The 23,569-nt window shown below is 43.0% G+C and overlaps 1 protein-coding gene across 1 annotated transcript in view; it reads right to left on the bottom strand.

The window, feature by feature from the left end:
* LOC145416803 (pyridoxal phosphate homeostasis protein) overlaps positions 1 to 23,569 on the bottom strand; it is a 57,036-nt gene that overhangs the window by 23,881 nt on the left and 9,586 nt on the right. The window contains exons 2-4 of the mRNA XM_080285728.1: positions 18,208 to 18,357; positions 8,928 to 8,996; positions 2,761 to 2,902 (exon numbers count right to left, since the gene is read on the bottom strand). Coding sequence (XP_080141854.1) covers positions 2,761 to 2,902; positions 8,928 to 8,996; positions 18,208 to 18,357 — 361 coding nt within the window. The remainder of the gene's footprint in view (positions 1 to 2,760; positions 2,903 to 8,927; positions 8,997 to 18,207; positions 18,358 to 23,569) is intronic.

The raw sequence follows: 23,569 nt of genomic DNA, 5'->3' as shown, positions 1-23,569 counted from the left end.
TGTTGCCGCGTTAATTTACGTCTCCGGGATATGAGTGCACATCAGGTGACGACGTGAATTCACGTCTCCGGGACGGGGCGGGTTAAATATCAGGACCAACTTGCCTAGCCTAGGGCTCCTACGCTCCTCATGGGGCAACACAGGTTTAGATTATGGATGGATGGATGGATAGCAATATGAAGCACGGCAACAAAAAAGTATGGGAAGGAAGGATATTCTCTGATGTTTGGGAGGAATGAAAAATATGGAAGGCAGGAAAGAATGCTGGCAGGGGATTGTCATCAGACTTCTGCTTATGACAGTGTGGATTGATAAGGAAAGTGAATAATGTGTTTGTCCTGATACTGTATATTACTGTTCATCTGGTTTATAAACCTGCAAAAAACAGTATTTTTTCCATAACTCAAAACATAATTTCACCATTACACCATCAGAAGGGCACCCGGAGGGAAGAAGCTTCCAAGCAGAAATACCACAAATGAAATGAGGCACACACTCATTTACACTCTAGTTCATGGAATCTTGGCTTCATCTTGCACACTTACTTATCAGCACATACTGTATTTTTATGGTAATTTTTTAAACATGTGTTTTATATATACCTCCCAAAAGGTGTCTAGAAATTAAGCACCTGGAAGAAAAGCACAGTAGCCTCGCGTCCAGTACAGTATTTTTGTCAGACAGTATTACCATACTGGACTACATTCGTACTGGACAAACAACAGACCTTATGGCAAAAATGAATAATGTCAGACAAGCCTTGAAAAAGTTCCCCCCAAATTCAACTTAACTACATTTTGACACAACTAATATTTTACCAACCTTTAAGGTGAGTGGTGATGGGCTTGGAGGGGGAAGGGAGAAGGATTTCTGAGGCTGTAAAAGGTCCAATTGACCCCCTGGAGGAGGGCCTTCAGGATCCTGAGGAGGCCTCTCTGCCTCAACCTCCCTCATAAATCCCTCGTATTCACCCACTGACACATCGTCATCTTCGTCATCAGGGGGAAGTGCAATACTGCAATTTGACTGGCACACGTCATGAGTCACAAGGAAGGCGTACTGGACTGGCCCAGCAGTGCTAGGGAAACATTCTTCGGTGTTGGCCATCTTCCCAAACGCGCGCGGGTAATAGTACTGGACACAGCACGTCAGTACTAGAGAAGGACTCCTCGAATTTGGCCCACTTTGCGCAGCCGATCCGTACTGGCCAAGCAAAATCCATATTACAGTAATAAATGTATCTGTCTATCTATCTATTGCCAGACGCCTCAATCCCGTTTGGGGTGGCCACAAACAAATCACCTCCAAGTCGCCCTGTCCCCCGCCATTTCACTGCCCTGCTCCAAACTCACACACCCCTGTCTCATATACCTCTCCACTCCATCCCTTCATCTCATCCTCGACCTCCCCCTCCCTCTTCCCCCCTCCACCTCACTCACATACATTCTCTTCGTCAGTCTTTCACCCTCCATCCTCTCCACATGACCAAACCACCTCAGTGTGTTCCTCATAACGCTTCCTATTACATCCACATCCACACCACAACGCTCCTTTATATCCTCATTCATCAGCCTGTCTCTCCATGTGACTCCACAGGCTCCTCTTAAATAATTCATTTCCACTGCTCTCACTCTTGACTTGTGTCCTTCCAACAACGTCCAAGCTTCACTTCCATACGTTAGAGTTGGTATCACAATACTGTCATGCAGTAACTTTTTCACTTCCATGCTCACTTCCCTGTTTCTTATCACTGCTTTCAAAGAACCAGCAACCTTTCTTCCCTGCTGTACCCTTTCAAGCACTTCACCCTCCAAACCTCCATCCTTACTCATCACACTACCCAAGTACTTAAACGTACTCACATTTTCCAATTCCTCACCATCCAACCTCGCTGTACATTCACTGACTTCACCTCTCTCAAAGACCATCACTTTACTCTTCCCTACATTCACCTTTAGATTCTGTTTCTTACACACTCTCCCAAACTCATCCACCAAGCCTTGTAGCTCCCCTTCGTCTTCACTCAACAACACAGTATCATCTGCAAACAACAGTACAGGGAGTTTCCAAACACTATCCTCTCTCACCAGGGCCACTCCAACATCCACTACCCTACCTTGTACCTCTTTTATTACCCCATCCATGTACAGATTGAACAACCATGGGGACATGACACATCCCTGTTTAAACCCAACTTTCAAAGAGAAAAATTCACTTAGTTCACCATCCACACGCAGTGCAGCCTTTGCACCATCGTACATACTCTTCACAGCATTCAACAACTTCCCATCTACTCCATATATTCTTAACACTTTCCACAATCCTTGTCTATCCACCCTGTCATAAGCTTTCTCCAAATCCATGAAAGCCGCATACAACTTCTTTCCCTTCTCTAGAAACTTTTCCACTAAAGATCTAAGAATGAATATCTGATCTACACAACCTCTTCCCTTCCTAAAGCCTCCCTGTTCTACTCCAACTAATTTCTCTGTTCTTTCTCTAACTCTGTCAATAAGTATCCTACCATACACTTTTCCTATTATACTAAGAAGACAAATGCCCCTATGATTACCACACAGTTCATTTTCCCCTTTTGCTTTGTACAAGGGAATAATTATACCTGACTTCCAATCCTCCTACCTTTTTTGCCGACTCCACTGGACGAGAATAGTACTGGACAAATGCGTACTGGATGTGAGGGTACTGTATAATTTAGCCTTGCAATCCTGTCATTCAAGACCAGCTTAATAAGATACTTACTCTCTTCTCCACTGGTGTTGACTTGAACAAATACTTTTAATTTCTTGCCTCTTAGGTACTTCTCAACAGAGCTGTTAACTGCTGATGCAATCTTGTCATTGTGTATTGTTTCAATGCAGAACAGATTTGGTATTTCAACAACCTGCAAAGTGGACAAATAATGTTTTGTTACATGTATCAAGAAAATGTCATGTTCCTACTTTCATTATTCATAAATGACCTAAAGCATATAAGGCCTAGGTACAGTCATGACCAAAAGTTTGCTGCCACCTCTCTCTGCCAGCTGTGGCAGTGAATGGTATTATATGAACTATTTTTATGTGACATCAACATGAAGCACACACACACACACACACACACACACACACACACACACACACACACACAAAAGTATGAAATGCACGAATACTATCTGTATTTTGGGAAGGAACAATGAATATGGAGGGCAGGACACACTGCTGAGAGTGGACTGTCAGGGAACTTGTACTCATGGTTGGCTACCACAACCTGAAAATAAGTTAAATAAGGCCAGAAAATGCATCTGGAATTGTCAGACCTAGGCAAAACTCATGGCTGTCTACCATTACCTAATGCACAAGCTAAATAAGGTCAGAAAATGCACCTGGAAATGTCAAACCTAGACATTACATTAATTAAATTCTATTTTTTTTTTTTCTTTAATGCAAACAATAATGGGCATGAGGCTTACAGCCTGTAACACTGGTTCCTTTCAAATTTAATTAAAGGAAAAGATCTGTTTATTTTGAGATGCCAGGATACATTTAGTTTAAATGACTGTACATCACAGGCCGTGGGAAAACAGTTCAGAAGTTGGAGAGAAAAGGACTGACTTATTTATTTATTTTTTCTTTAACGCAAGAAAGAAGGAATGAAATGCCAGGAACCTGCTGACTGTTCCCCCCAAGAAAAACACAAAAACAAGATAATAACTAGATGCCCCTCCAAGGAGGGGGAATCAAACCAGCCGGGAGCCGATACATACCTAATGCGGCTCAGAATATGACCTTTACCTTGACCTACTTTCGTCAATTTGGAACTCACAGGAGATTTTCATCCCTACTACACAACAGTAAATTCTGTGATGATATCTTAAGCCGCTGTGAAGTTATCGTGCGAACAGACGCACAGACCTTGACCTACTTTCACCAACTTTGAACTCGTAGGAGATTTTCATCCCTACATCTAGTAGGGATCTGTTATGATGTGGCAGGGGTAAACCAGTTCTGCTGTCGGGCCCTGCTGCGGATGTCACTGATTGCATTGCGCAGTTGACCCTTGTGCGGTGTGATGTGGTGAGGATCTGTCCGTTCTCCCCTTTGGAGCTAAGATGCGAATGAATGTGTTTGAATGGATGAGTAAATGGAGAGTGAGTCGTCCTGTCTCGGCTACCTCCCTTTCCTTTGGGGGAAGCAGCCTAGGTATATAGATAGATAGATAGACTACATACCAGTAAATTCTGTGATGATATCTTACGCAGTTGCGAAGTTATCATGCTAACAAACACACAGACCTTGACCTACTTTCACCAACTTTGAACTTGTAGGAGATTTTCATCCCTACTACACACCGTAAAATTTTATGATGATATTTTGATCGGTTGCAAAGTTATCGTGCTAACAGACACACAGACTCTGACCTACATTCACCAATTTTGAACTTTTAGTTGATTTTCATCCCTACTACACACCTGCAAAATTATGTGATGATATCTTGAGTGGTTGCAAAGTTATTGTCCTAACAGATAGACAGACAGACTGACAGAAAAATTGAAAACAATACTGTACTAGTTTTGCTATCGCAGCTGGTAAAGAGCCAAATTAAAGATACGTTCAATGCGAGATGCCTGGACATATTGCATTTGAAAGACTGGAGATCATAGGCAGTAAGAAACTCAGACAGAGGGAGACAGGTCCAGAGTTGACCTGTTGCATACATGAAGGACTGGGAGTAACGGTAAACTCTTGCATTAGAGAGTTGGACAGAAAAGGGATGAGAGTTTGTTGCTAGACGGGTGCTATGTGCCCACCACAGTGGTGGAGGGATGCAAGCAGACAATTCAGAGGAGCAGTGACCAATGAAGTGGCAACAGAAGTGATAATGATGCAACAACATGGCGAAGAGAGAGAGGTTGAAGGGGGCCAGTAAGCGGAGCAGAGTTAATGAGATAAAAAGCCTTTAACTCCACCTTGTTGAGGATAGTTGTATGTGGGGAGCCTCCACACACACAAGAGCTGTACTCAACACAGGGGCCAAGAAAACCAGTGCATAAAGTCAACAACTGTGCAGGTGTAAAGAAGTCATGGAGTCGGTTTAGCACACCCAATCTCTTGGAAGCAGATTTTACAAGAGAGGTAATATGTTCTTTCCAAGATAAATCCCAAAAGAAAGAAACCCTCAATTCTTTTAAAGACGATACAAGCTTGAGCTGGATATTGTTAAAAATTAGAGGGTGCTCCTGTGGAAGATTCTGTCGGGTTGATGGATCTAAGAACTGAGTTTTTGATGCATTAAAAACAACAAGATTATTTTTATCCCAATCTGAGATATAAGCCAAGTCAGATATTTTGTGTGCCATAGCCTCATCCCTTGTCTGTTGAAGTAACTGCTAAGATGGACGCTGCGGGAAGTGAATGGAAAGGTGGAGGGTGGAGCCATCAGTGTATGAATGGATAGGGTTAGATGTACAGCTTAGATCACTGGTGAATAAAATGAAGAGAGTTGGTGATAGGACACAACCCTGAGGAACACCATTATTGATACTTCTAGAAGAATGATGGCCATCTACAATAGCTGCCATAGAACAACCAGAAAGCAAGCTAGATAGAAGAAAAGAAACTGTAAGGGGGCAGTTTGGAAACTGAAGATTTATGCCGGACTCAATCAAAAGCCTTTGAGATGTCAGGTGCAACTGTAAAGCTTTCACAAAGGTCCTGAATCGAGAATGACCAGGAGGCTGAAAGGTAGGTGAGAGGATCACCAGTGGAACATCCCTGGCAGACCCCATACTGGTGATTGGAAAGCTTATGACAGGAAAGGTGCTTTAAAGTCATTTTGTTGAGAACAGACTCAAAAACTTTTGAAACACAGGATGTTGAAGCAACTGGGCGATACTTAGAATGATGGGAGTAGTCACCCATCTTTGAGACAGGCCGAATGAGAACAAACTTCCAGCAAGAAGGAAAGGTGCAAGTTGATAGACAAAGGTAAAAGAGTTTACCTAGGCAGAGTGTAAGCACATAAGCACAGTTCTTGAGAACCACAGGAGGGACCTCATCAGGCCCATATGCCTTACTAGTATTGAGGCCAGTGACAGCAGAAAATACATCAATTGAAGAAATTTTAGCATCAGCCATGAGGAGGTCAGAGGGCGGAAGTGATGGAGGAACAGCACCAGAATCGTCTAAGGTGGAATTGGAGGAGAAAGTCTGAGTAAAGAGTTCTGCTTTATCAGTAGAAGAATAGTTACAGAGCCATTAGTATGGAAATGAGGAGGGAAGGATGATGAGGTAAAGTTGTCAGAAAGGTTACTGGCAAGGTGCCAGAACGAGAGGGATGAACTCGAGCTGGAGAGTTCAGAATGTATTAGTACGAGTGAAATTATTTTTAGCAGAGCAAAGAACAGACTTAGCATAATTCTGGGAAGAAACATAAGAGAGGTGAGATTCTGGGGGGGCTGGCTCCATTACCATTTGTAGGCCTTCTCCCTGTTGTGGACAGCATTAAAACAAGTGTGATTAAACCAAGGTTTTTTTGCATTAGTCAAGGGATATGAAAAAGGACTGTATGCTTCCATGGACTAGAGAATAACCTTTGCAATGCACAGGGCACAATCAGATGGCTCTCAGCCATGGAAGCAATAATCATTCCTGGGAAAATCAAAGTACTGTACTGCCTGAGGGCCACCCAATCAGCAGCTCCCAAAGTGCCACAACCGACTCTTCTTTGGAGGGTCCACAGGCCTTACTGGAGTGATAGGACAGGTTTAAGAGGATAAGGTTGTGATCGGAGGAGCCCAACAAAGAGGAAAGATTAATAGTGTAAGCAGAAGGATTAGTTGTAAGGAAGAAGTCAATTATGTTGGAACTCTCTCCAAGGCAGTCAGGGATATGGGTAGGGTGCTGTACAAGCTGCCCTAAGTCATTAAGGAGAGAAAAGATGTAGACTGGTTCGCCAGGTGAATCAGTGAATAGAGAGGAGGGCGAAAGGTGGTGCTGAACGTTGAAATCTCCTAGAATGGAAATTTTGGAGAAAGGAGAAATGGACAGCATGTGTTCCATCTTAGAAGTAAGATAGACGAAGAATTTTTCAGGAGAATTAGGGGATAAGTAAACAGCATAGATATATTTAGTCAGAGAGTGACAGGAAACCCAGAGCCAGAGAGTAGAAAATTAAGAGAACACAAGAGCAAGATCTGTCGTTGTGTACATATACACAACAGCCACCTTTGGCTTTGAAATGAGCATAGAGAAAGTAGGAGGATAATGAGAAGGGTTTGCTATCAGTCGTCTCAGACAGCCGAGTCTCAGTGACGAAGAGAATGTGAGGTTCAGAGGAAGAGAAATGGTGTCCAGTAGAGAGAAAATTAGAGGAAAGGCCACGAATGTTGCAGAAAAGAACATGAAATGAGTCAGACAGCGGTTCCATGCATCTCACTTGGCCGTCACAGGGAGGTGGGTGGATGGTGGGGGCTTTTATGGTCCCTCCTCCCACAGGACTTTAAGGTTGGGTGTTGCGATGCCATTTTTGCTGATGTTGGAATAGGAGGTGTGGTGTGTAATGTGTGTGAAGTTTGGTGCTGACAGTTTGAGGAAACTCTATAGGAGAGTATACTGGCCTGCTCTCTGTGTTACAGAAACACTGAAAAGTTCAGCAAAGAAGTACTGTCAGAAGCTAGTACTGGGGGATGATGAAATGGGAGCTCCAGTTCTCCCTGTCTTCAGCATTCCATCCACTTTGGAAGTACCACCCTGTGTGAATGGTGCAACAGCCTACTCCATATATGTGTTCCTTACTTCAATATATGTGCATTTCATAACAGAGAAGATCATCCCCATCTTGCACAAGAGGTTGGGTCCCTATTATTTCTGTTCCCACCAACAATAAGCTTTCACAGAATGGAAGATCCTCGAGAGATATGAGCTGGAAAGATCAGTAAAATTTCCAATGTAACATCCGTCTCCAGTCTTTCAAACGCAGTGTGTCCAGGCATCTCGAAATGAATGGATCTTGAATTTGGCTCTCTCTTGTATTTTGTTTTTCTCTTGGAGGGAACTCTATTGCGGGATCATGGCCTCTGGTTCCTTCTTCCTCGCATTAAAAGAAAAAAAAAATGGCTATAGTTTTCCACCTTAGCTTGGGATACATTTTTGTCCTTTTGGAGCCTATTTCCTGTTGCTCAGTGACTGAATACAATGATATACTGTCCTATGCCTGTATCCTCCTCATAGCACTATTTTGTGCATAGCATCATATTCTAGTGCTGCAGCTCAGCATTCTAGATACAGTACAGTGAAAGGATGGCAATATCAGGCCAAGAAAATTGGACAGCATATATTGTCGTTCTGATGCAAAAACTTTACAGTAAATAGAACCTGCCTGATAATTAGGTGCAATATAATTTTATCTGTAAGTTTTTACCATAATGTCTATCTATCTGTCTATTGCCAGATGCCTCAATCCCGTTCAGGGTGGCCACAAACAAATCGCCTCCATGTCGCCCTGTCCCCTGCCATTTCACTGCCCCGCTCCCAACTCACACACCCCTCTCTTATATACCTCTCCACCCCAACCCTCCACCTCATCCTTGGCCTCCCCCTTCCTCTTCCCCCCTCCACCTGACTCACATACACTCTCATCGTCAGTCTTTCACCCTCCATCCTCTCCACATGGCCAAACCACCTCAGTGTATTCCTCCTAATGCTTCCTGTCACATCCACATCCACACCACAACGCTCCTTTATATCCTCATTTTCCAGCCTGTCTCTCCATGTGACTCCACAAGCTCCTCTTAAATAACTCATTTCCACTGCTCTCACTCTTGACTTGTGTCCTTACCATAATGTACTAATGAAATATACAAAATATTACTGCACAGCTCAATATTTAAAAAATATTAACACATTATTAATACGGTACTAAAATCTTACTTTCTTAACTTTGTTTCTCTGGAGTGGACCAATCATGTGCCATTTGATGTCTGGACATTCAGCCAGTATCTGAAAGAGGACAATGGCATACTATGAGAATGAAGTGCAATACTGCACTGTATCTTACACACACACACACACACACACACACACACACACACACACACACACAGGAAGTGTATAAATTACTGGAAACTCAAGATGTAAGGAAAGCCCCAGGACCTGATGGAATTTCTAATTGGGTACTGAAGGAATGCAGAGAACAACTGGCGGATAAAATTCACAGCTTAATTGTATGCTCACTGGAAGAGGGGAAAGTGCCAAAAGAATGGAAGAGGGCAAATGTGGTACCAATTTACAAGGGAGGAAACAGGGAAGAACCCCTGAATTATAGACCAGTGTCTCTAACCAGCATGGTCGCAAAATTGTGTGAGAGAATCCTGAAAGACAGATGGATAAAATATCTGGAAGAGATGAATATTTTGGCTGAATGTCAGTTTGGATTCAGAAGTGGAAGGTCATGTGTTTCAAACTTGTTGAGCTTTTACTCAAGAGCGATTGATGCGGTACAGGAGAGAGATGGTTGGGTGGATTGTGTGTACTTAGACTTAGAGAAGGCCTTTGACAAGGTACCTCATAAGAGACTAATGTGGAAACTAGAATATATAGGAGGACTAAAGGGGAAACTTCTGGAATGGATGAGAGACTTTTTGAGAGACAGACAAATGAGGACAGTAATAAAGGAAAAGATGTCTGGATGGAGGGAAGTAACAAGTGGAGTCCCTCAAGGCTCAGTGTTGGCGCCAGTAATGTTCCTGATTTATGTAAATGATATGGTAGATGGAGTGAACAGTTATGCGAGTCTGTTTGCTGATGATGTAAAGATCTTGAGGAAGATAGAGGTTGAGGAGGATTGTAAAATACTGCAGGAGGATTTGGATAGGATACACAATTGGAGCCGGACGTGGGAAATGAAATTTAATGTAAAGAAATGTGAAATATTGGAAATGGGTAAAAGTACCAGGAGACCATCACTGAATTATTTTTTGGGTAATGAATTAATCACAAAAAGGAGAGAAGAGAAAGATTTGGGAGTGCTGGTCCAAGATAGTTTGTCACCAGAAAAGCACATTAACAAGATAGTTGGAGAGACTTATAAGCTCTTGACTAACATAAGAGTAGCATTTCATTATATGGATGAGGAAATGATGAAAAAATTGATAGTGGCCATGATCCGCCCCAGGTTAGAATATGCAGCGGTAGTGTGGTCCCCACACAAAAAGAAAGATATAAACAAGATTGAGAGAATACAAAGAACAGCAACCAAGATGGTCCCCAGTCTGACAGACCTGTCATACAGAGAGAGGCTGGAAAAACTGGATTTGCCTTCGTTAGAGGAAAGGAGAAAGAGGGGAGACATGATTGCGGTGTTCAGGACCATGGTGGGAGTAGATAAAATTGACAAAGAAGATCTGTTTGTATGGGATAAGAGAGCAACAAGAGGACATGGAATGAAATTGAAAAAGTCAAGCTGTTTGAAGGATATCAAGAAATATAGCTTTCCTTACAGAAGTATAGACTTATGGAATAGCCTGGACAAAGAGATCGTCCAGTCTAAAAACATAAACGAGTTTAAAGTTAAATTCGACTTATTGAGAAACAGCGACGGAAACCCACGAGCATAGTACATTCCGTGTATATCACAATTAGGTATATTCTTAAATATTTGGAACGACTTAGACAAAGAGGTGGTGCATGAGAAAAACATTCATGTGTGTAAAGGTAGACTTGATAAATGTGGATATGGAGACAGGACAACACGAGCATTGCTCAATTCCTGTATACTACAAATAGGTAAATACAAATAGGTAAATACATGCCTCCTCTCAAGTATAACTTTTTACACACTGGTCAAGAATGCATTAGAGATGTGTCTGAATAAATCAACTGTGAGATTCCTCTGGCATGACTAAATCCTTGTGGAGTGGAGCAGCTCATGGGAGGGAACAATGCATCTGCATGACAGAGAGCTAGATGGATTAAAACTTATATAAAAAGGACTGATTACTGCTCATCCACCTTAATTTGGCAACAGATTTCCATTTTTTTGGCTTACAGTATTTCCTTTTGGTCAATGGCAGACTATGATACAGAAGTACAGAACATTGTTATCATAACATTTTTTCATGAGATGCACCATATTCTCCTATTCATCTCATTACAATTCAGAATTAGAGAAAGACGTGGAAATTTTAAGCCAAGGTAAGGTGAACTTATAGTCGTTACACCAGATTCATCTAAATGTGAATCCAGCAAACTGTTCAGGTTGAAGCTGCCCCCCCTCCTCCTGTCCACTATCCCCCTTTCAGAGGACAGGGGGTGAGGCAAGAGGTATCTGTATAAATGAGCAATGGAACCACCCAGTACTATCAGTTTCATCTCAAAAGGGTGCCCCTCTCCTGCACCTAAAGTGACTTGTAAATGCCACATACCGTATGCTTTACTTGTTCAGATAGGTCACATGGAGGTTTTGTGTACAGCCATGACCAAAAGTTCACCAGGTGTTAACAATACCAGTAATAATAATGATAACTGGGCTATCCTTGGTTGCATAACTGAATAAACGTATTAATATTACTAACACTTCTCTGCCATCATCTATTTATGTGTGATAGTGACACTGTATTAAGTACTCAATAAATGAGAATGAGAAAGAAAAACTATCTATCTATCTATCTATTGCTAGATGCCGTAATCCCATAAGGGGTGGCCACAAACAAATCACCTCCATGTCGCCCTGTCCCTCACCATTTCACTGCCCTGCTCACAACTCATACACCCCTCTCTCATATACCTCTCTGCTCCATCCCTCCATCTCATCCTTGGCCTCACTCTCCCTCTGCCGCACTCCACCTCACTCACATATACTCTCCTCATTAGTCTCTCGCTCTCCATCCTCTCCACATGGCCAAACCACCTCGATGCATTTCTCCTAATGCTTTCTATCACATCCACATCCACACCAAAACTCTCCTTCACTTCCTTATTTGTCAGTCTGTCTCTCCATGCAACTCCACATGCTCCTCTCCAATAACTCATTTCCACTACTCTCACTCTTGACTTCTGTCCTAACAAGGTCCAAGCTTCACTTCCATATGTTAGAGTTGGTATCACAATACTGTCATGCTGCAACATTTTTACTTCCATGCTCATTGCTCACTTCCCTGTTTCTTATCACTACTTTCAAAGAACCAGCAACCTTTCTTCTTTGTTGTACTCTTTCAAATACTTCACTCTCCAAACTTACATCCTTACTCATCACACAATCCAAGTACTTAAACACATTCACATCTTCCATTTCCTCCTCATCCAACCTCACTGTACTTGCAGTAACTTCAATTCTCTCGAAGACCATAACTTTACTCTTCCCTACATTCACCTTTAGATTCCATTTCCTACACACTCTCCCAAACTCATTCACCAAGCCTTGCAGTTTGGCTTCACCTTCACTTAACAATACAGTATCACCTGCAAACAATAGAACAGGGAGTTTCTAGACATTGTCCGCTCTCACTAGGGTCGCTCCAACATTCATTGCCCTACCTGTATCTCTTTTATAACCCCATCCATGTACAGATTGAGCAACCGTGGGGACATGACACATCCCTATTTCACAACACTGAAATACAAAAATTCACTCGGTTCACCATCCACACACACTGCAGCCTTAGCACCCTCTTATAAACTCTGCACAGCATTCAACAACTTCTCATTTACTGTTCTCCATATATTTTTAATCGTTTCCACATTCCTTGTCTATCCACCCTGTCATATGCTACTCTAGATACATGAAGACTGCATACAACTTCTTTCCCTTCTCTTGAAACTTTTCCACTAAAGACTTAAGAACATCTGATCAACACAACCTCTTCCCTACCAAATAAAACCTCCCTGTTCTTCTCCAACTAATTTTTCTGTTATTTCCCTAACTCTGTCAGTAAGTATCCTACCATATACTTTTTCTATTACATTAAGAAGACAAATGCCCCTATGATTACCACACACTTCTTTTTCCCCTTTTCCTTTGTACAGGGGAATAATTATACCCAACTTCCAATCCTTCGGGACACTATCTTCCTCCCAGGCCAATCTGCACATCTTCCATATCCATTCTAATAATATCTCTCTCCCATGCTTCAGCATTTCACCACACACTCCATCAATTCCTGGGGCTTTCCCCACTCCCTGTTATTTGTGGACGAATTAAAGACAAGGAAGGGAGGACACAAATCTAGTGGAGGACTGTTGGAAAAATTTTGCTTACTGCTGTACCGGTACACCTGTGGATAAAACTATAAATTTCATTCTCATACAGTACGTTGGCAAACTGCTTAATCTATGAATGGAAAAATCAGCCTAACTACATTATAAACTGGGCAAATAACCACCAGTAGCCAGCTTTATCCACATTGACACTGAAGCTAATAACACTCTTCTCAAACTCCTTCAATCTGACCATGTACAACTGTATGTGTCACTGTATTCTTGCTATCTCCAGACAGTTTTATTCAGCATGGAAGAGACTTTTCAAAATGGAAAGGTAAGATAGGTCTATAGCTTTCACAGACCCCTTCACTAGAGTCATCCCACAGATGAATAAAACTGTCTTGAAGAACAAAGAATAAATCAATAAAATACCTCGTTGGACTGAAGGGGTTAACAGCACTGGCACATGTAAGGCTATGCTGTCAAGTAACATCAAACAACTCATAACCAATAAAGGGAGAAAATGGAGCACAGACATTTTTTTTTTTTTTTTTCCCCCCACAGACCAGCATCATGAAAATAATATGAGGAACTCTACTGAGGCACTTTGAAAAGCCATATGTACCATATCGCATCATTTATAACTGCTCCAACAAGCTTGCACGCATTGGCCTTGGTCACCTAATGGTAGCTCTCCATGCTGCTCAATCTCTGGTAGCCTCCCTATTCAGATCCCCGAGATCACACTCTGTGACCTCATCCCAGGCCTTTTATTGCTCCGCCTCTTGCAAACCTACCCCCGACGTTCACACTTCTCACTTTCTGCACCCAACAGTCATCCTCCATCCTCTTACCATGCCCAAATCATCTCAATCTACCCCTCCTCATCACAACACATATATTCCAGCTCCATCCTTTCTCTCAACTCTTCAATCGCAATCCCTGTTCCCCTAGGCCTTGCATTCAAGGATGAATATACACTGATCTAATCATTATCATTTCTGTATGTTTCAGCATACAAACATCCTCTTCGTTTACTACCCATGTCTCACTACCATACAGCATTACATTCCTAAAACATGCCACATACAAAGATTCCTTAGCAAAGAGGGACAGCCCTCTCTATTTTAAGAGAGGTAACAGCTTCCTGAACTTCCTCCAACCACTCCTTACCCTAGCCACATGGCTAGTTCCAGCTGCACCTCTAGCACATAACATGTCCCTCGAATAACAAAATTCCTCCATACACTCAAGAGACTCTCATGCAAAATCAGTCCTTTCACACCTGTCAATCTTTACATGCTCTCACTGATACACCGCACAAACAAAATCAGCACTATTTCGCAGACTACCTCAAATACCAGTACATCTCTTATGTACCCACTTATCATAAACATTGCAGAAGAGTTATTTGCCACACTTTTGTGGCAAACTGCACACAGCCTCATGGGTATGGGAAGTAACTTCATCTTGTACAGTGTTTATGGTAAGTAGGAGGAGATGTAGCTGCAATAGAAGTAGGCTGTGAAATAAAGCATATTTTGTGTGTGTGGTGTATTGGGGAGAGCATGTGTCCAAAATTCATTAATTAGGCTCAATTATATCAGTTTCCAGCATTAGTCTGTGCAGCTCCTCATATTATTCAAGGCCTGGACCTGGGACTGTGCAGTGAGTGGGACCTGTGCTGTGTCTGTCCCCCTTTATTAATACTGAAGATGACAAAACAAAATAAGTTTCAAAGCAAGCCTGAGGACAGTAAATCACCCATGGGGATGAGGGTAGGTTCATGGAATGTGGGAAGTTTGAGGGGAAGAGAGGGGGAAGTCGTTGAGGCATTCAGTAGGAGGTGGGTGGATGTGGCGTGTTTGCAGGAAGTCCGGTACAGGGGTGGATCAACCAGAAAGATTGTTGGGAAGGACTGTTGCTATAAGTTGTTTTGGCAGGGGGGGACAGACAGATATGGAGGTGTTGGTGTGATGGTTGCAGAGAAATGGGTGGAATATGTTATGAATGTTTTGAGAGTAAGTGATAGGATATTGGTAGTGAAAATTCTGTTGGGAAGAAAGATAGCTGTGATTATATCAGCATATGCTCCACAGGCAGGATTGGATGAATCAGAGAAAGATAGATTTTGGGATGATTTAATTCGTGTAGTGGGTGGTATGCGGGATGATGAGATAGTGATTTTGGGAGGGGATTTAATGGTCATGTAGGTGAAGCAGCACAAGGTTATGAAGGAGTGCATGGGGGATGTGCGTATGGTCTAAGGAATGCAGAAGGGGAAAGGATACTCGAGTTTGGGGAGGCAACAGACATGACTGTGTGCAACACATATTTTAGGAAAAGAGACAGTAGGTTAATTACGTATGAGTCTGGGGGAAATAGCAGTCAGATAGATTATTTTCTGGTTAGGAGGGCCGATAGGAGGTTAGTGAGGGATGTTAAAGTTACAGGAAGTGAGGAGTGTGTGCAGCAGCACAAACTATTGATTTGTGATATGGTGTTTAAAGAACAAGTGATGAAAAAGAGGACTTATGTACCTAGGAGGAAAATATGGAAGCTGAAAAACCAAGTAGTAAGGGATGCCTTCTATAGCGAGTTGAGGAGAGTGGTGGCTGAACAGGAAGCTGTAGACAGAGGCGTTAATGAACAGTACAGAGCCCTCAAGAACAATTTCTTGAGAGTTACTGATGTAACATGCAGTTGGACAAGAGGACCACCAAGACAAAAAGTAACTTGGTGGTGGGATGAGAGTGTAGAAGCTGCAGTTAAGAAGAAAAGAAGGCTTTTCCGGGAATGGAAGAAGGGTGGTAGCAAAGAAAAATATTTGGCTGCCATGCGTAGGGCTAGAAGAGAGGTATACAGGGCAAAGTCCGAGTCACAGAGACAATTACTTGATAACCTAAATCATGGGGAAAGGAAAAATATATTTAGGGTGGGAGGTCAGGTGAAGAAGGATAATTGGGATATTATAGGTGAGCAGTGTGTAACGAATGATGAAGGAAGGGTAGTGGTGAACAGTGAGGATATTAAAGATGCATGGAGAGAGCATTATAACCGGTTGTTGAATGAGGAGTTTGACTGGGACAGGGAAGGTTTGGAGCCAGCAGATCCAGTGTCTGGCCCTTGGCCCTTCATTGATACTGCTACTGTGAGTGAGGCAATAGGCAGGATGAGGGTGGGGAAGGCAGCGGCCATGTCTGGGTTGACTACCGAAATAATAAAGGCCTCAGGCGCTATAGGGGTGAGTTTAGTCACTGACCTGATAAATAGGATTATTTATGAGTGTGTTCTCCCAGATGATTGGCTGAAGAGTGTAATTGTAAATGTGTATAAAGGGAAGGGTGATGCCCTGGAAAGAGGAAATTATAGAGGTATAAAGCTTTTAGATCAGATAATGAAGGTAATGGAGAGAGTTTTACAAGGTATGATTAGAGAAAGAGTGAATATTGATGAGATGCAGTTTGGGTTTATGCCAGGTAGGGGGACCACTGATGCCATATTCATTGTTCAACAGCTTCAGGAAAAATATATTGGTAGGAGAAGGGGTCTTTATTTTGTTTTTGTTGATTTGGAAAAGGCCTTTGACAGAGTCCCTAGAGAGGTGGTGAAGTGGGCAATGAGAAAGCTTGGCTTGGAGGAGTGGCTGGTTAGGGTGGTTATGGCCATGTATGTGGGTGTTCACACCCAGGTGAGAGTGAATGGAGATTCGAGTGATGAGTTTTCCGTGAATGTTGGCGTGCATCAGGGGTCAGCCTTGAGTCCCATGTTGTTTATCATGGTACAGTACTTGAAGCCCTTTCACGTGACTTTAGAAACGGACTCCAGTGGGAGTTGTTGTATGCTGATGATTTGGAGATGATTGCAGAGAATGAAAGGGAGGCAGAGGAAAGGTTTGGAAGTGGAGAGATGGTATGGGGCAAAAGGGTTTAAGGGTAAATGCAGATACAACAAAAGTGATGATATCTAGGGTTGGTGGCGGTACTGTCAAAGACGAGGGAGAGTGGCCATGTGCAGTTTGCCGCAAGGGCGTGGGAAGTAATTCCATCTTGTGCGGTGTGTGTGATAAATGGGTGCATAAGAGATGTAGTGGTATCAGAGGTAGACTGCGAGATAATGCTGATTTTATGTGTATGGCATGCCGGGGTGAGCAGGTGGAGATTGTCAGACGTGAAAGGATTGAACTTGCTGGTGAATCTCTTGAGTGTGTGGAAGTTTTGTTATTTGGGAGACATGTTGTGCGCTGGAGGTGGGGCTGGAGCTAGCTCTGTGGCTAGGGTGAGAAGTGGTTGGAAGAAGTTCAGGGAGCTCTTGCCTCTCCTGACATTGAGAGGGCTCTCCCTACGTGCTAAGGGGTCTTTGTATGCAGCATGTGTTAGAAGTGTAATGCTGTAAGGTAGTGAGACCTGGGCAGTGAAGAAGGAAGATATTCCCCGGCTCAGACGTACAGAAATGACAATGCTTAGGTGGATGTGCAGTGCGTCCCTGCGTCCAAGGCCTGGAGGGGCTGGGTTTACGATGGAAGAGTTGAGAGGTAGGATGGGACTGGAGTGTATTGGTGTTGTGATGACGAGAGGTAGACTGAGGTGGTTTGGACATGTGGAGAGGATGGGGGATGATAATTGGGTGAGGAAGGTGAGAAGTGTTAATATTGGGGGTGGGGTTATGAGAGGTAGACCGAGAAAAACGTGGGACGAGGTCATTAAGTGTGACCTTAGGGTTAAGGGACTGAACAGGGAGGTTGTAATGGATCGTGCAGCATGGAGAGCAGCCATTAGGTGACCAAGGCCGACACATGCAAGCATGTTGGAACCTTTAAAAACGAAACGAAACGAAACTACTGTATGGCATATGTATGTAACAAACTGCTTCCCTCAAGAGAGCAATTGACTCAAGTGACCAGATATTATTAGGTCACTAAATTCAAGGGCCGCTGCCACCACCGCCACCACCACCACCATAACAACAGCAATAATACCAATAACAACAACAACAAGTATTGGACAATACACACCTGCTGATCATTGGCCTTCTCCACCAACTCCTGGACATAATTCTCTCCAAAGTGCCGCTGGCCAGCACTGTATGCCTCAATGATCATTTCCTTGGGTTTGGTCTTGGATACAGCAACTAAGCGAGGTTGTGAACACAGTGAGGCCACATCCTGAAAGGTACATAATTCTTAATAATAGGTCCTCCATGGGATACTCAGTAGGCACATGCTATCATCTACACTGGTTTTTTTCCCCGTTCATTTGGGTTCATTTAGGCAATTTAAATATTTAGACTGCTTAGGGTCATTTTTCTTTTTTACTTTTCTATTTTCTATTTTTTTTTTTTATTCCATTGCCAGATGCCTTGATCCCATAAGGGGTGGCCACAAACAAACTGCCTCCATGTCGCCCAGTCCCATGCCAATTCACTGCCCTGCCAGCTCACACTCCTCTCTCTCAAATACCTCTCCACTCCATCCCTCCATCTCATCCTTGGCCTCAGCCTCCCTCTCCCCCCCCTCCACCTCACTCACATACACTCTCCTCATTAGTCTCCCCCTCGCCATCCTCTCCACATGGCCAAACCACCTCAGTGTATTTCTCCTAACGCTTTCTATCACATCCACATCCACACCACAGCGCTCCTTCACTTCCTCATATGTCAGTCTGTCTTTCCATGTACAGTAACTCCACATGCTCCTCTCAAATAACTCATTTCCACTGCTCTCACTCTTGACGTGTGTCCTTCCAGCATGGTCCAAGCTTCACTTCCATAATTTAGAGCTGGTATCACAGTACTGTTGTGCAATGACTTTTTAACTTCCATGCTTACTTCCCTGTTTCCTATCACTGCTTTCAAAGAACCAGCAACATTTCTTCCTTGTACCCTTTCAAGCACTTCACCCTCCAAACTTCCATCCCTACTCATCACACTACCCACTACCCAAGTACTGAAATATACAGCAAACCCTTCATAAGTTAAACTACATGGAGCTCTAAGGTAGTTTGACTTAACGAACTTTCCAACTAACCAGAACTTTATTGTAAAAAAAAACCTAGCGCACATTACTATCTCCAATAGACAAAAATTATAAGTGACTACTTGTTTATTAACATTAAACTAATGAGGCATTTATAAAGCAATAAAAATAAACAATAAAAGCAATTTGGTGCATGTCACTGACTAAGCTACGATAGGAGGTTGCACAAGTGGGGGAGCAACAGTAGACTGTAGCACCAGTCGAGCAGGGCAGTACTCCCAAGGTGGATGGAAAGCTGATGACAGGGAGAGCTGGAGCTCCCGTTTCATCAGCCCTTGGGACTAGGTCCCGACCATCCCCCTTTGCAGAACTTTTTCAGTGTCTAAATAACACAGAGAGTAGGCCAGCATGCTCTCCAGTACAAGTTTCTTTAACTATCAACACAAAACTGCATGCACAGTACACACTTCACTTCCTTTCCCAAAATCAAAAAATCATGGCAGCACTACACGTGGCCTCGAAGTCCCCGAGGGGGTGGGACCATAAATGCCCCCACCTTCCGCCCCTCTCCCGGAGACGACTTGAGCTGCCTGGAACCACTGTCTGACTCTTTTCTTGTTCTTTTCTGCAACATTCACGGCCTTTCCTCTAACTTTCGCTCTGTTGAGCACCACCTCTCCTTCTCTAAACCTCACCTTCTTTTTCTAACTGAGACTCAACTGTCTGAGGCAACTGACAGCAAATCCTTTTCTGTATTCTCCTACTTTCTCTATACTCATTTCAAAGCCAAAGGTGGATGTTGCGTATATGTACGCAATGATCTATCTTGTTCTCGTGTTCCTGAACTCGATTCTTCTGAATTCTCTACACTCTGGCTTTGGCTTTCCTGTAATTCTCTGACTAAATATATCTGCGCTGTTTACTTATCTCCTAATTCTACTATCAAAAATTCTTTGACTATCTTACTTCTACAATGGAACACATTCTATCCATTTCTCCTTTCTCTGAAATCTCCATTCTAGGAGATTTCAATGTTCACCACCACCTTTGGCTCTCCTCTCCTTTCACTGATCTACCTGGTGAACTAGCCTACATATTTTCTATCCTTAATGACCTAGAGCAGGTTGTACAGCATCCTACTCGTATCCCTGACCGCCTTGGAGAGAGCTCCAACATACTTGACCTCTTCCTCACTACTAATCTTTCTGCTTACACTGTTAATCTTTTCTCTCCGTTGGGCACCTCCGTTCACAACCTTATCACCTTAACCTGTCCTATCGCTCTGGTACGGCCTGTGGACCCTCCAAAGAAACGTCGTCTGTGGCACTTTGGAGCTGCAGATTGGAAGGTCCTCAGGCAGTACTTCTTTGATTTTCCCTGGAATGATTATTGCTTCCATGGCCGGGAGCCATCTGAGTGTGCCTTGCGCATTACGGAGGTTATTCTCTCGGGCATGGAAGCATACATTCCTTTCTCATATCCTCTGACTAATGCAAGAAAGCCTTGGTTTAATCATGCTTGTTCTAATGCTGTCTGCAACAAGGAGAGGGCCTATAAGAGGTATCAGAGCCAACCCACCCCTGAATCACATCTTTTATACGTTTCTGCCCAGAATCGTGCTAAGTCTGTTCTTCGCTCTGCTAAAAATAATTACATCCGTACTAAATGCTCTCAACACTCCAACTCGAATTCTTCCTGCTCCTTCCGGCACCTTGCCAAAAACCTTTCTAACAACTTTACCTCATCATCCTTCCCTCCCCTTTTCTACTCTGATGGCTCTGTAGCTATTTCTTCCACTGATAAAGCAGATCTCCTAGCTCAGACTTTCTCCTCCAATTCCACCTGACGATTCCGGTGCTGTTCCTCCATCACTTCCCCCCTTTGACTTCCTCATGGCTGACATTAAGATTTCTTCAGTTGATGTATTTTCTGCCATCACAGGCCTCAATACTAATAAGGCATATGGGCCTGATGGAGTCCCTCCTGTTGTTCTCAAGAACTGTGTTTCTGTGCTTACACCCTGCCTAGGCAAGCTCTTTTGCCTTTGTCTGTCAACTTGTGCCTTTCCTTCTTGCTGGAAGTTTGCTCACATTCAGCCAGTCCCAAAGAAGGGTGATCATTCCCAACCCTCTAACTACGTATCGTCCAACTGCTTTAACATCCTGTATCTCAAAAGTTTTTGAGGCAATTCTTAATAGAAAAATTTTAAGGCATCTTTCCTGTCACAACCTTCTTTTGATCGTCAGTATGGGTTCCGTCAGGGACGCTCCACTGGCGATCTTCTCAACTACCTATCAGACTCCTGGTCATCCTTCTTTCGGGACTTTGGTGAAAGCATTGCCATTGCACTTGACATCTCTATGGCTTTCGATCGAGTCTGGCATCAATCTTTAATTTCCAAACTGCCCTCTTACTGTTTCTCTCCTTCTATCTGTGCCTTCATCTCTAGCTTCCTTTCGGGTCATTCTATAGCCGCTGTTGTAGACGGCCATCGTTCTTCTAGATCTATCAACAGTGGTGCTCCTCTGGGCTCTGTCCTATCACCAACTCTCTTCCTTTTATTCATCAATGACCTTTTAAGCTGTACATCTAACTCTATCCACTCCTATGCTAATGACTCTACCCTTCACCTTTCCATTCAGATCCCGCAACGTCCATCTCAGCAGTCACTTCAACAAACATGGGATGAGGCTATGGCACACCTAATGTCTGACTTGGCTCATATCTCTGACTGGGGTAAAAATAACCTGGTTGTTTTTAATGCATCAAAAACTCAGTTTTTACACCTATCAACCCGACACAATCTTCCACAGGTATACCCACTAAAGTTTAATAACATTCAGCTTAATCTTGCATCATCCTTGAACATGCATGGGGTTTCATTTACTTGGGACTTATCTTGGAAAGATCATATTACATCTCTTGTAAAATATGCTTCCAAGAGTTTAGGTGTGCTAAGCCGACTCCATTCCTTCTTTACCCCAGCACAATTGTTGACTCTATACAGGGGTTTTATCTGTCCCTGTGTGGAGTACAACTCTCATGTGTGGGGAGGCTCCCCACATACAGCTCTTCTCAATAGAGTGGAGTCAAAGGCTTTTCGTCTCATTAACTCTCCTCCTCTTACTGAATCCCTTCAACCTCTGCCTCTTCGTCACACTGTTGCATCTTTATCTCTTTTCCATCGCTACTTCAATGGTCACTGCTCCTCTGAACTGTCTGCATGCATTCCTCCACCTCTATGACGGGCGCGTAGCACCCGTCTAGCAGCAAACTCTCATCCCTTTTCTGTTCAACTCTCTAATGCAAGAGTTAACCGTTACTCCCGGTCCTTCATTTATGCAACAGGTCAATTCTGGAACTGTCTCCCTCTGTCTGTATTTCCTGCTTCCTACGATCTCCAGTCTTTCAAACACACTGTGTCCAGGCATCTCGAAATTATAGGATCTTGAATTTGGCTCTCTCTTGTATTTTGTTTTTCTCTTGGAAGGGACTACAATTGGGGGCTCGCGGCCTTTGGTTCCTTCTTCTTTGCATAAAAAAAAAAACATAAAGTTCTGCACTTATTTACTTCCCTTTACAATCAATTAAACTAAAATATAAGACTTTGAATATATTAAACTAAACTGCAGCACTTGGAATATAAGAAACTAAAACTTATCCCTTCGAATAAACACTAAGTCACACCTCTGTCAGAAGTGTGACTTAGTGTTCTGCAGGATCGACTTATTGAGGTTTTATTGTACAGTACTAACATTTTCCATTTCCTCATCATCCACCCTCACTGTACATCCAGTGACTTCACCTCTCTCAAAGACCATAACATTACTCTTCCCTACATTCACTTTTAGATTCCGTTTCCTGCACTCTTCCAAACTCATTCACCAAGCTTTCCAGTACCCCTTCGTCTTCACTTAACAAAATAGTATCATCTGCAAACAACAGTACAGGAAGTTTCCAAATGCTGCTCTCTCTCATTAAAGCTACTCCAACATCCACTGCCCCACCTTGTATCTCTTTTATAACCCCATCCACATATAAAATGAACAGCCATGGAGACATGACACATCCCTGTTTCAATCCAATATTCAAGCAGAAAATTTCACTCAATTAGCCATCTACATGCACTTGCAGCCTTAGCACCTTCATACATACTCTTCACAGCATTCAACAACTTCCCATTTACTCTATATATTCTTAATACTGTATTTTCTACATTCCTTGTCTATCCAACCTGTCATACACTTCCACAAATCCATGAAGGCCACATACAACTTCTTTCCCTTCTCTATAAACTTTTCCACTAAAGACCTATGAATGAATATGTGACCTACACAACCTCTTCCCTTCCTAAAACCTCCTTGTTCTTTTCCAACTAATTCCTCTGCCCTTTCCCTAACTC

The sequence above is a fragment of the Coenobita brevimanus genome, chromosome 107, assembly GCF_032717465.1.
Source record: "Coenobita brevimanus isolate Jiangsu-jjx chromosome 107, ASM3271746v2, whole genome shotgun sequence".
In the NCBI taxonomy this organism is placed as follows: Eukaryota; Metazoa; Arthropoda; class Malacostraca; order Decapoda; family Coenobitidae; genus Coenobita; species Coenobita brevimanus.
The sequence above is the reverse complement of the archived record's forward strand: the minus strand, read 5'-3'. Positions and strand labels throughout refer to the sequence as shown.